This window comes from Oncorhynchus mykiss, chromosome 21 (assembly GCF_057628025.1).
Source record: "Oncorhynchus mykiss isolate SJ-2025 chromosome 21, ASM5762802v1, whole genome shotgun sequence".
Classification (NCBI taxonomy): domain Eukaryota; kingdom Metazoa; phylum Chordata; class Actinopteri; order Salmoniformes; family Salmonidae; genus Oncorhynchus; species Oncorhynchus mykiss.
In genome coordinates, this window is record NC_143042.1 from 36,922,661 (window position 1) to 36,936,356 (window position 13,696).

General features: G+C 42.0%; 1 protein-coding gene across 1 annotated transcript in view; it reads right to left on the bottom strand.

Annotated features, from left to right (window-relative positions):
- Positions 1–4,116: 4,116 nt before the first annotated feature.
- Positions 4,117–13,696, bottom strand: part of poln (polymerase (DNA directed) nu) — an 82,372-nt gene continuing 72,792 nt past the window's right edge. Inside the window, exons 21-25 of the mRNA XM_090213369.1 lie at positions 7,140–7,250; positions 6,847–6,925; positions 5,950–6,017; positions 5,541–5,602; positions 4,117–4,791 (exon numbers count right to left, since the gene is read on the bottom strand). Of these exons, the coding sequence (XP_090069495.1) occupies positions 4,699–4,791; positions 5,541–5,602; positions 5,950–6,017; positions 6,847–6,925; positions 7,140–7,250 (413 nt within the window). The 3' untranslated portion in view covers positions 4,117–4,698. The remainder of the gene's footprint in view (positions 4,792–5,540; positions 5,603–5,949; positions 6,018–6,846; positions 6,926–7,139; positions 7,251–13,696) is intronic.

The window sequence follows — 13,696 nt, forward strand, 5'->3', positions numbered from 1 at the left end:
ACAATTGTCTTTTTTTTCTTTGAGTATGGATTTTTTCTCTCCTCCTAGCCAATATCTACCCCTCTTGCTCATATACCGTATGTATCATAAGCCTATATACAAGACAACGTTATATAAAGAAATGCATTACTATGACCCGTGGCTATTTGTTGAAGTTTGAAATTTGCCAAAGGTGAAAGTTTTGTTGCATTTTTCTCTCAAACTGCTATGTTGTGTTCAAGAAGTGTCAACAAAATCCCGTATTTATCGGTATCATTTTGGAAACCCTGCTCACGTGCCATCTAATCAAGCAATAAAAACAAACAAACAATGAGATAACGAAATACAATCGTATAAATTATTTTATTAGTGCGAAATGCTGCATTGTTGTTATATCTCATATGCTGGTGACGGAGGGTCGGTCGCCGTGACGTTATCACTGTTGGCATGGCAACACATCACCACTGACGATATGTTGAGGCCTGAATAAGAGGTGTGATTGTATAATGATTATTTTTGTATTTTTCTTTATAAGAGGTTTCAAATGTTTTTTTGTTTTATTTTATTTTTTAAATTTGAAGATTAATTCTACTGGTGTACCACTTGCATTGTTTGTACAGGTGTTATTGGGAGTATTGGGGGGAGAAAAGTCCCTCCCAGCAGAGAGGTGAAAGATGGCAGAGTTTCTGAAAGTGGTCTCTGTTATCTATCAGTCATGAGCTTTATTTATCAGTCTACATCTTGCTTCTGATTCTCTAGTAGTCAGGAGGAGTATCACAGTAACTCAACTACAGCCAGGGGTTTGTCACTACTACTGAAAATACAAATCAATTAGCCCATATCAAAGTTTAAAACGCAAGCTGAAAAAAACCTCAATGAAAATCTTGTGTGATTTCCATGAAAGCGATTCAACGTTTATTTTATTTTATATATACTATCAACAATTTAATAAAGTTGTAAAGTGTATTTTACTGTAAATAGCATCCACGGGGTATTTTTTATGATCATTTTGTAACAGAAATACCTTAATATAACTTTTTTTTTTACAAAATCACACACACTTAAAAAATATATATATATCCAAACCTGAGATTCAATTGTAATGATCTTTTCAACTCCCTCACTAAACTCACCAAGCCAGAGACCGTTGGTTCATTTTCAACTTCTTTCAGAGACCACTGCCATCTTTCCCAGGATCAAGGTTCTGTGTGGTTTAACCTCAGTAGTCAGAGAGAAAAGCCTACTGTTGTCCTGTTCTGATGGAGAGGGAGTGGCCTGTCAGTGGCTGGAGAGCACCCAACACTGTAGCACAGCACTTAGTGGATGTGTCCAAAATTGAACTTTATTCCCTGGCACTACTTTTGACCATGGCTCATAGGGGTACGGTCAAAAGTACTGCACTGAATAGGGTGCCATTTCAGACTCAGCCAGTGTATTAGCTAGCCCTAGGAGTGTGCAGCAGCAACATATTCTCTCCACTTTCAGATCTTGAGCTGTCATGGCTGTCTGTTGCTAGGAAACCAACCCACACAAAGCGCAGCAGGGAAATGATATGCAGCCACACTGAGGGAGTGAGGAGGCAGGCAGGTCAACCAGCCGGGCCGCCCCTGAGGGAGAGGGGGAGGAGTGTGGGAGTGAGTGTGTGGCAAGGCTAAGGCTATGATTAAGAGGGGCGAGGGAACCTTGTATGAGGATGCCTTGGGTGCTTAAAGTAGGCCACTGGGGAAGAAAAATTAGGTAAACAGTGACAGGGAAAAGAGAGGGTTATTACAGAGAAGATGGATCAGGGTGCGATCGCAGACAGTTGAGGGTCTGAGACTGAAGAGCAAATGAGAAGAGGGCTAGGGGAACCCAAGGGAGACGGGTTCAATTGGCTCAAGGCCTTAGCAAGAGGTCAGCCAAGCAGAAAAGAGGTGAAAGGTGGTCACAAGGCAGAGGGATTTGACCGTGGTTAAAACGCGGTTAAGGTACGGCCGGCTCGACCAGACCGCGCCTGACCTTACCTGAATAGAGTGTAGATGCAGTGATGACCTGGTGTACCTTTCTGGGCTCGTATTTACAAAGCATCTCAGAGTAGGAATGCTGATCTAGGATCAGTTGGACCTTTTAGATCACAATGAATACGATTTTATGGACTGGGGAAACCTGATCCTAGATCAGCACTCCTACTTTGAGACGCTTTATGAATACGGACTATTCTTTATGTTCCTCCTTCTGACGTTCCTTTCTTTTGACTGCTGTATTGTTACTACTGATTAACCTTCTTTTTTTTCTTTTTTTTTTGCCGATCAATGGGAACACTGTAAAGCTGTAAAGATAAAGATTTCCTGCATTGTGAAAGAAAAATGGATGTACATATTGTATCAATTAAAACAACAATGCATAAAGCTTTTATATGTTCCTCCGGTCAATTGATTTGAACGTTGATTTAAATGATCATGTAATATCATATCGTTTGTCATATTAAAGAAAGTGGACACTGTTAGATTCAGCTTAATCTCGGTTAAACCCAGAACTAAAGTCTTGCGTAATTGGTCAGATGCTCGATTAAGTGTAAAGAGAAGAGCTAGAACGGGGATCGGAACCCGAACAAAGAGCTCCCCCCTCTCTCTTTGCAAGTTGCAGGCAAGTCTATGGGCCAACTATCCCCCCCCCCCCCCCCCCCCCCTTCCGAAATTCGAAAGATGCCAACACCTACAAAATCGGGATTTGTCCAAAGCACCGTAACTAATGCTACTTGATATTTCACACATCCCATTGTATCATGACAAATCTATGGTACCATTTATGTTTATGTAGTCTGTCCACGAGAGATTCAACTAGAACTATAGGCAATATAGCCTGAAGTCCAGACCTGTTTTGTGCTTACTTCTGTTTGGCGTATGACATGGAGTACAAGGACAGGGATATTAGCACAACCAGACTGGTACCCAGGCTAAAGGTAATAGAGAAAACTCTATCATTTTAGATTCACCTTGGTATAGAGGCTCCAAAAAGCAAACTACAATATTCACCTTGATATAGAGGCTTTAAAATTCAAACAACTATATTGTTAACCTTAAATTGCCATTAGCATGGATCCAGCCTTAGGTCTCTCTCTCACTCAACACCCATCTACCCTGTCGCCATGGGGATGCTGGTAGGCTATCTGGAGATAACTCTGTTGCCCTTGACAACTGCAGGCTTTTAAGGGACCCTTTGGCCTTGGTTTCCTGTTAACATACCATTCTGTTCTTTTAGTTATTATAATGAACACAAATAGCCGTCCATCACACATCATACTCGTTCACATAATAGTCATTATATAACACATACAGAACCGTCTGTTTCCATACAAACAAAGCATTGGGTTACCAAAGGTTGTAACCATTATCAACTTGTGTAGTAGTAGGCTGAGTCACTCGCACACTGAGGCTCTCCTCCACTACCCTCCATCCTCCCCCTGTAGTGAACACGCTCTCCAAAAATTGCACACATGCCACTTTTACGTCCGTCCGTCCCCCATCCCTTGAGCTGTGGCTGGGTTCCCTTGAGCTGTGGAACAATGAAAGGGAAAAGGAGGAGGAGAGGAGGGAACTTGCCTGCTATTGTAGTGACCTGGCCATTGGTCAGGGTAAAATACACTCAGTTGAAAAATCCCTGTAAGCTGACTGATACTTTCCAAGATCATCTCCATAAAGACACATAGGTGTACTCTGCAACACGTATCCTTATTCTATTTCTATGGCAACTGCACTTAAAAGGACAGACATACTGTATACTCTGAATGTCTGAAGACATGGCAGGACAATAGAGAACAAGTTCTAAACAACAACTAAAAACGTCACATTAGCATCCCAGTGATGTTGTGACATACATCAAATAGGTCGGCTACCTGCCGCCAAAGATCTCACCATCTCTGGCAGCGACCAGGAACTGGGTCAGGCACTGTGTGTGACAGAGAGACAAAAGAGCGAGGCTCTCCAGTAGCCAAATAAGCTGATAAAAGACTAGTTCAGAATGAACAAGGAATGGCTGACTGCGCCCAGGGCGAGTGGAATTAGACGATCTGTTTGAAATCAGCGAATCACTCCAATGGGAGAAGAGCGAGAGGTTGAATAAAGAAAATATAAGTTTATTAAAGAAATGCAAAGACTAGATTGTTTCACTTTATTGTAGAAATACATTGACGAGTCCAGCTTTGCTTGACAATTAATGCAATAATAGGAAATTCAGACAGGATATCAGTTAATAAATACAATCAAACAGTATAGAACCTTCAAAAAAAAACTCTGACTGTTATCTAGCTAATGAGGTATATTTACTTTAGCTGAGAAATACTTTTAAAAAGGCAACAGTGCCAAACAAATTTCTCAAAGTGTGGTTTTGCCTTGGCAACGGAAGACAGAAACCAAAAATCTAAAGAAGAGGGGTGAGAACAGAAAAATGTGAAGATAGGAGGACTACAATTCCACAAAATGGAGGGAGGTTGAAAAAAAAGAAACTGATGCGTTCCAGTGGGAGGCTCCTGCCGTTGCCCCCTGATACGGGCAGAGAGAGAGAGAGAGAGAGAGGCGTGTGTGTGTGTGAGGAAGAGAATTGGATAGAGAGAGAGGGAGAGAGAGAGGGAGCGAGAAGGAGAATTGGGAGCTTGGAGGAGCTGCAGCTGCCTGGTTTCCATAGCGATGGAGATGCAGCACAATGAGGGAGAGAGATAGAGTAAGAGATGGAGAGAGGGACTCAGGAAGAGGGGGGGAGAGATGTTTGGGGGAGGTGTAGTTCGGACATGGAGCCCCAGGACTTGCCACTTGAGACCGCCACCTTCAGGGGGACCTGGGTAAAACACACCGGGTGGGGGAGGGGGACATCAAACTGAGGTGTATTTGTGTGTATGTAAGCGTGTGTAAGACATCAGCATTGGCAGGAGTGTGGAGAAGAGGTGTGTGTGTGTGACATCAGCGTGTGCGTAGCACCACACTGACCTAGATTCTCTCAGGGTCTCATCATCACTCACCTGGCCTCCCGCTGTCACACAGCAAGACAGGAAGTAGCTAGCTACTGTTGCTACTACTTTACCAATAAAACACATACTAAGCCTACGCTAAGCTAACTTAGCAGTTTCCTTGCTAGCTACCGTAGCTACTACCTTACCAATAAAACACATACTAAGCCTACGCTAAGCTAACTTAGCAGTTTCCTTGCTAGCTACTGTAGCTACTACCTTATCAATAAAACACATACTAGGCCTACGCTAAGCTAACTTAGCTAGTTTCCTTGCTAGCTACGGGAGCTACTACCTTATCAATAAAACATGTACTAGGCCTACGCTAAGCTAACTTAGCTAGATTCCTTGCTAGTCTCTCTGCGAACTACTGAAGATAATAAAGGCGAAGCACATATCTCAGCTAGCGACCGGCGCTATTTCCTTTAGAATAAAAAATAGCATAACGATAGGTTAAGTTAACCAGTCTCCCTGGTTGACAATATCAGCAAATGAAATACACACAACTGCTACAGTACAAATAAAAATAAAAAATAAAATGCTTTTCCTTACTTTTAGTTCTTTAGTCCTATTCACTTACTTTGAGATGAACTCCCAGACAATCGATGTGTTGCAGGGACTCCATAGTGTTCTTGACCAACACTGTGTCACAAAGGGAAAGACAGAAACACATACTAATAAATAATACCATACAAGCCATCTAGCAGACGCTTTTATCCAAAGCAACTTAGAGTCATGTGTGTATACATTTGTATGGGTGGATCCAGCGGGAATCGTACCCACGACCCTTGGTGTTGCAAGTGCCATGTTCTACCAACGGAACCACACGGGACCCCACTGAGCCACACAGGACCACATATTACATATGAATATCTCTGATGAGTTGAAGTAGGATGAAGCGTGAAGATTCTATATCTCATGTGTATGACCCGGAGAGAAGAGGGGGATTGTGTGACGTCTGACCTTTGTGTGATTGTGTGATGTCTCACCTGCGAACTCCCCCACCTGAGAGTCCTCCACCTCGTAGAGCAGCTCGTCATGGAGCTGAGCTATCAGCCTGGACAGGACATAATACATAAAGAGATAGTGAAAGAAAGAGAGAAAGAAAGAAAAGGGGACAAGAGGTGAGACAGACAAAGGAATAGAGAAGAAAACACCGCCTCCCGACTGGAGCAGCGGTCTAAGGCACTGCATTGCTAGGGGCGTCACTACAGACCGGCGTGATCGGAAGTCCCATAGGGTGGCGCACAATTGGCCCAGCGTTGTCCGGGTTAGGGGAGGGTTTGGCCGGGGTAGGCTGTCATTGTAAATAAGAATTTGTTCTTAACTGACTTGCCTAGTTAAGTAAAGGTTAAAGAAAAAAGAAATAGAGGGAGGGAGTAGAGAAGATTGAGAGAAGACACGTGGGTTGCGTCAGAGAGAGCACTCAGGGTAAAAAGAGAAAGATGAGTGGTTGTAACTGATGATTGCGGCAAGGTAAGTGAATGATGTGGAATGACTTGATGACCCTGAGCTATGATTATGAGGGATGGGCGGAGGGAGGGGAGAGAGAGGGCAAGGAAGGGAAGGCATGGAGGGAGATAGAAAGGGAGGGAAAGAGGGAAGGATGGAGGAAGGGAAAGAGAATCTTGGCAGCAGGGTTGGTAGATTCAATTTGAACTCAGAAGATAAATTGAAAGTCAATTCCTGGAATGAAAATTGCCCATTATTGTATGGAGAACAGGAGGAAGAGAAGGGTGAGGAGAGGCAAAGTTGGGATGCATATCAAATGGCACCCTATTCTGTAGATAGTGCACTACTAATGGCGAGAACCCATAGGGCTCTGGTCAAAAGTAGTGCACTATATAGGGAATAAGGTACCATTTGAGATGTAGTCTTGGTCTAACCTGGCGGAGAGAGAGCTGGAGGAGGAGACTTGAGAGAAGATACGGATCATGGCCATCTTACACAGGTCAGCAGCTGACCCTAGAGAGAAGAAACAGAAAGCCAGAAGAGAAGTTAACCCAAGCGCGTGCACACACACACACACACACACACACACACACACACACACACACACACACACACACACACACACACACACACACACACACACACACACACACACACACACACACACACACACACACACACACACACACACACACACACACACACACACCTGTCCCCTCCACACTACCTTGGACCACAAAGTTGACGGCCTGTCTCTCAGCCTGCATGCGGACTCCCCAGTCTGTTGAGTGGATGTGAGGAAGTGTCCTTCGCCGGCCCATAATAGACACCACATAACCTAGGCAACAACAACACACAGGTACAGTACTAGAGGTTATTTACACTGCAATTGAAAGGTATGAGGAAGGATGATGTGTTTGGTATTCTAACAGGTTTTATTCTGGATCAAAAGGGGGCTTAGGTGGTGGGCGCAGTAGTTGCAATGGGTGTGGTTGGCCCGGCTGAATTTTAGAGAACATTTTGGCTGTGTAGAGAAATGCTGGTATTTTTAAGTCAATTTCCTGCAATTCTTCACATTTCTTAATGGAGCTGGGATCCCTTTTTGCAGTTTTAAAGCTAATTTGCTGCAATTCTACACTTTTTGCCATGTACCTGAGAGAACATTTGGCCGTTTTAAAGCTAATTTCCTGCAATTCTATGCATTTTGCATTGGCTAATGCTGTGTTATTTTGCTCAAACATAATAACAAACTCAATACTGCTAAATTCATTGTTTTTTAAATTTTCAAGCTTTTATTTTGGTGATTATTTTTAGTTCTCAAAGATTATGTCTATTTTTTTAAATTACAGAGTGGCTGTGGTTCCGGATTTTCTGGAGAAAAAATAAAATAAAAATAATGTGCACACATTTTTTTTGAAATGTAGCTGCTGCGCACTCCGCTGCCGCTCAGTGCTGCTTTGATTGATGATGAACGCCTTTGACTGGTGTAGCCTACACACTTCATGTTTTACACTAAGGACATGGTCAACAACTACTGCATTCCATGTCTCAGTAAACTATTAAACATAAGCAAGTTTTCATGTTCTTTTTTCAGGAGGGGAGCTAGGCTACATGCAGCTATTTACATGTTGTACACAAAAGATCAACGTGTTTGTACAAACTCGCAGATTGTTTCTTGCCCCAATGCAGTTACAGTGCATTCGGAAAGTATTCAGACCCCTTTTCCAAATGTTGTTACCTTACAAACTTTTTATAAAATGGATTAAATTGTTTTTCTCCCTGATCCATCTACACACAGTACCCCATAATTTCAAAGCAAAAACAGGTTTTTAGTCATTTTTGCAGATGTATTAAAAATAAAAAACTGAAATATAACATTTACATAAGTATTCAGACCCTTTAATCAGTACTTTGTTGAAGCACCTTTGGCAGTGATTACAGCCTTGTGTCTTCTTGGGTATGACGCACACCTGTATTTGGGGAGTTTCTCCCATTCTTCTCTGCAGATCCTCTCAAGCTCTGTCGGGTTGGATGGAGAGCGTCGCTGCACCGCTATTTTCAGGTCTCTCCAGAGATGTTTGATCGGGTTCAAGTCCGGGCTCTGGCAGGGCCACACAAGGACATTCAGAGACTTGTCCCGAAGCCACTCCTGCGTTGTCTTGGCTGTGTGCTTTGGGTCGTTGTCCTGTTAGAAGGTGAGCCTTTGCCCTGAGTCTGAGGTCTGTAGGTTTTCATCAAGGATCTCTCTGTACTTGGCTCCATTAATTTTTCCTCGATCCTGACTAGTCTCCAAGTCCATGTTGCTGAAAAACATCCCCACAGCATGATGCTGCCACAACAATTTTATTTAACCTTTATTTAACAAGGAAAGTCCGTTAAGAACAAATTATTATTTACAATGACGGCTTACACCGGCCAAACCCGGACAACGCTGGGCCAACATAGGGATAGGGATAGTGCCAGGTTTCCTTCAGATGTGACGCTTGGCATTCAGGACATAGAGTTCAATCTTGGTTTCATCAGACCAGAGAATCTTGTTTCTCATGGTCTGTGTCCTTTAGGTGCCTTTTGGCAAACTCCAAGCGGGCTGTCATGTGCCTTTTACTGAGGAGTGGCTTCCGTCTGGCCACTCTACCACAAAGACCTAATTGGTAGAGATGGTTGTCCTTCTGGAAGGTTCTCCCATCTCCACAGAGGAACTCTGGAGCTCTGTCAGAGTGACCATAGGGTTCTTGGTCACCTCTCTGACCAAGGCCCTTCTCCCCCGATTTCTCAGTTTGGCCAGGCGGCCAGCTCTAGAAAGACTCTTGGTGGTTCCAAACTTATTCCATTTAAGAATGATGGAGGCCACTGTGTTCTTGGGGACCTTCAATGCTGCAGACATTTTTTGGTACCCTTCCCCAGATCTGTGCCTTGACACAATTATGTCTCTGAACTTTACGGACAATTGCTTTGACCTCATGGCTTGTTTTTTGCTCTGACATGCACTGCCAACTGTGGGACCTTATGGTGTGTGCCTTTCCTAATCATGTCCAATCAATTGAATTTACCACAGGTGGACTCCAATTATGTTGCAAAAACATCTCAAGGATGATCAATGGAAACAGGATGCACCTGAGATCAATTTCGAGTCTCAAACCAAAGGGTCTGAATATTTACGTAAATAAGGCATTTCTGATATTTATTTTGTTACATACATTTTCAAACATTTCTAAAAACCTGTTTTCGCTTTGTCATTATGGGGTATTGTGTGTAGAGTGATGAGTGGGGGGGAGCATTTAATCAATTTTAGAATAAGGCTGTAACGTAAAACTAAATGGATAAAGTCAAGAGGTCAGCACATTATGAAGGCTACTCATTGTAGCTTTCATAATGCAGCTATCTAAGCAGAATATCAAAGGGTTAGACATGCAGTCTAATTAACAAATGTATGTTATTTTGCAAACATTGGCTAAGCAGGAGGCAGACAAGCAGTCAAAGTAGTAGCGTTCCTTTTCAGCAACTCTGATTAGTAGCTAAGATATGGCAGCAAGTATAAATCACACAAAATACAGATTGTTTTGCTCCAATGCAATGTGTAGTTCAACCGCAATATCCGTTACAACAGACATAATGGCCTTCATAATGTGGCCTTCATTGTAGCCTTCATAATGTAGACTTCAATATATAGCCTTCATAATGTAGCCTTCATTATATAGCCTTCATTGTAGCCTTCATAATGTAGCCTTCATAATGTAGCCTTCATTATATAGCCATCATTGTAGCCTTCATTATGTAGCCTTCATAATGTAGACTTCAATATATAGCCTTCATAATGTAGCCTTCATTATATAGCCTTCATTGTAGCCTTCATAATGTAGCCTTCATAATGTAGCCTTCATTATATAGCCATCATTGTAGCCTTCATTATGTAGCCTTCATAATGTAGACTTCAATATATAGCCTTCATAATGTAGCCTTCATTATATAGCCTTCATTGTAGCCTTCATAATGTAGCCTTCATAATGTAGCCTTCATTATATAGCCTTCATTGTAGCCTTCATAATGTAGCCTTCATTATATAGCCTTCATTGTAGCCTTCATAATGTAGCCTTCATAATGTAGCCTTGAATGCTCGTTCAAATCACCACAGGGTTTTTATTTCAGCTGTGCAGAAATATGATGTAGAGACCTACTCTATCATCATGGTTCAGAAGAGGGTGATTAAAAGAGAGAACTGTGAAGGGTGCTGTGTGTGTAAAATAAGTCATGCGCAGAACTTGATCCATATCCACAGCTTTGAGCAAGATGTTTCCAGAGGGGCGGGGCTGAAAACTCAGTATTCGCTGCTACGGCCTAAAAAATATATACTGTATGTCCATTATCTTTTCTACATATGTTATATCTTGCTTTTATTCGATTCATTTTACACATGAAAGCGTTTTTTTTTATACCCCAAAAATGCATATAACAAAAAAATCATGTTACACTGTTTGACGGCCGGCCCAAGAATTTCAATGGGGAAAAAACAGATGGCATGACTGCATTTATTTAACTCCAGTAAGCACAGTCCCCTGTCATAACAGCATTGTAAACTAGTTGGGTGGCAAACACACACACACACACACACACACACACACACACACACACACAAACTTCCCATCCCTGACACTCAGACTTCCCAAACACCAACCCACACACCCGCACACTCACCCACCCACCCACACGTGCCCACGTCAGGCATGCCTGTCCTAGTGCATTCCAGTATTAGACAAAGGCCCCAGGCTTTACAGGCAAATCCTTCTGGAACACAGTGAGGTAATCCACAGCCATACACACAGAATGACCCTCTGTAATGTGTTTGTGTGTGTTTGCAGTGAGTGTGTGTTCATTCATAGCATGTGTGTTCGCAGTGAGTGTGTGTCGGTTGTATTATTTCACCCCATACAGCAAGGGCTACACGCGTGACCTGGCCTACAGGAATGTGACCTATTGGTCTAGGGTATAATGACAAGCATGTAAAAGGGCTAACTGGTTGTCAACATTCATTCATAGAGTCACGGATGGCTAGTGTGATGGTCATACATAGGAATGTGCATGGGTGTGAATGTTTACATTTGACTGTGTTGGAGCCATGAATGAGGCTTGCGTGTGTACACTGACCGTACAAAACATTAAGAACACCTGCTCTTTCCATGACCAGGTGAATCCAGGTGAAAGCTATGATCCCTTATTGATGTCACTTTTAAATCCACTTCAATCAGTGTAGATGAAGGGGAGTAGACAGGTTAAAAATATATATTTTTAAGCCTCGAGACATGGGTTGTGTATGTGTGGCATTCAGAGGTCGAATGGGCAAGACAAAAGACTTAAGTGTTTTGGACGGGTAGCAGGTTCCAGGCGCACAGGTTTGTGTCAAGAACTGCAGCGCTGCTGGGTTTTTCACCCTCAACAGTTTCCCGTGTGTATCAAGAATGGTCCACCGCCCAAAAAGACAGTCAGCCAACTTGACACAACTGTGGGAAGCATTGGAGTCAACATGTGCCAGCTTCCCTGTGGAGGTGAGGGGTGCAACTCAATATTAGAAAGGTGTTCTTAATGCTTTGTGCATGTCAGGACATGTCATAATCATTAATATAACTTTGCATGATTTTCAAAGAATGTCTTATAAGAACAAACAGGATTGTGTATGTTTATATATTGGTATACATTAGTTTGACGACCAGTGTTTGAAATCAGTACATTTATTTATCTAATTAGTGTCTTTCTTTAAAAAAAAATCATTTTTGAAAAGTATTTTTATTGAGATTTCTTTCTGTTTCAGTGTAAACAATGATTGAAATATACTGCATATGTGAATTTATACATTGAAATATAACATGGAAACATGTTTTTTTTAAAGGAGGTAGGAATGTATATGCCTATAAAAAAATATGAAATACTTAAAATAATACTTTCATAACAAAACGTACATTAAAAACAACAACAAAGGAAAAGAAAAACACAGCTGGTTTTCATAATGATTAAAAGTCAGGCTAATATTAAACACTCACAAAGACAGATAAGAACAGGCAGTTTCCTGTGGAGAGACATTGTAGTGTCTCTACGTAGGTAAAGAAAAGCTGCCACATTCTGAAGAATTTGCCAGAAGAACCCCCTGGGACAAATGCTATCTTTTTCAATCTACTAAAGAGTAAGACGTCTTTAATTCACACAAAATGAGGAGAGGGTGATTTCCACCGAAGTAAAATCAACCTTCTTGCCACAACAAACTCAAAAAGGCTACAAAGTCTGATTTATATTTTGCCATTATCAAAGAATAATGTTATGTTATGACAGTAGGAGGAGCAAAATGCACCTGTACTACTCATGTCACGGATAAAGCTGCACCTTTCTATCTGTTGAAATGACTATTGGGAAGGTGAAATTTAGCTGAGAGTTGTTGCAACGATGCAAATGTGCCGTCGACATACAAATCATTGAAGGATTTGATGCCAAGGTTAAACACAACGGCGAAGGCTCCATCTACTATCGATGGACGGAGAAAATGTGATTTCTGATTAGAGGGGCCCTTAATGAATAGGTTTGCAATCCAATGTGACGTCTACACTGGTTCCAGATCTTGAGTGTTTTTTTACTCAAATGGTTCTGGTATAACCTGAAATAGCAGAGTTAATAGGCGAGTTTGCCAAAGCAGCCAATGAGAATGGCATACAGGGGGAATACTCTATCTTCAACCATGCTGGAATGACATGTGGGGCATCTGTATGCATCCAGTACTGAATTACATGGAAGTTGGCAGCCCAACTGAATCAATAGTAGGGGCAGCTAGAGTATTACAACATTTATCAAAATGTTCAGAAGTGTATAAAGATGCATAGAAGTCCTTAAATGGATTATTTATTAGCTGGGGATCGATTGTTGCACCTGTGGGCGTTTGAATTTGAGACATTTTGTGAGTAGAGGAAGACTGGCAAAGTTGATGAGAAAGCAATTTACTTCCCTTGTTGCCATACTCACAGTGAGTATGTCACGAGGCCTGTTGACAAGGTATCGAATTCAGCGTGTAAAGAGAGTCGATCCCTGTACACATTTGGGGATGGTGAGGTAGTGTACAAAATTTGAATTGTCAGTTCAGTCTACTTTCCCTCTGTTTTCTTTCAAAAGTAGTATGTGACATGATTTGACAAAAGGCACCAATTTGTGTATGAAAATTGCAGCTTTTCTCCCTTTACTTTGATAAAGATGACCTACCCAACCTTTCTGCATTCTAAAGTGATCAGCAACTCTCAGATGGGTCTCTTG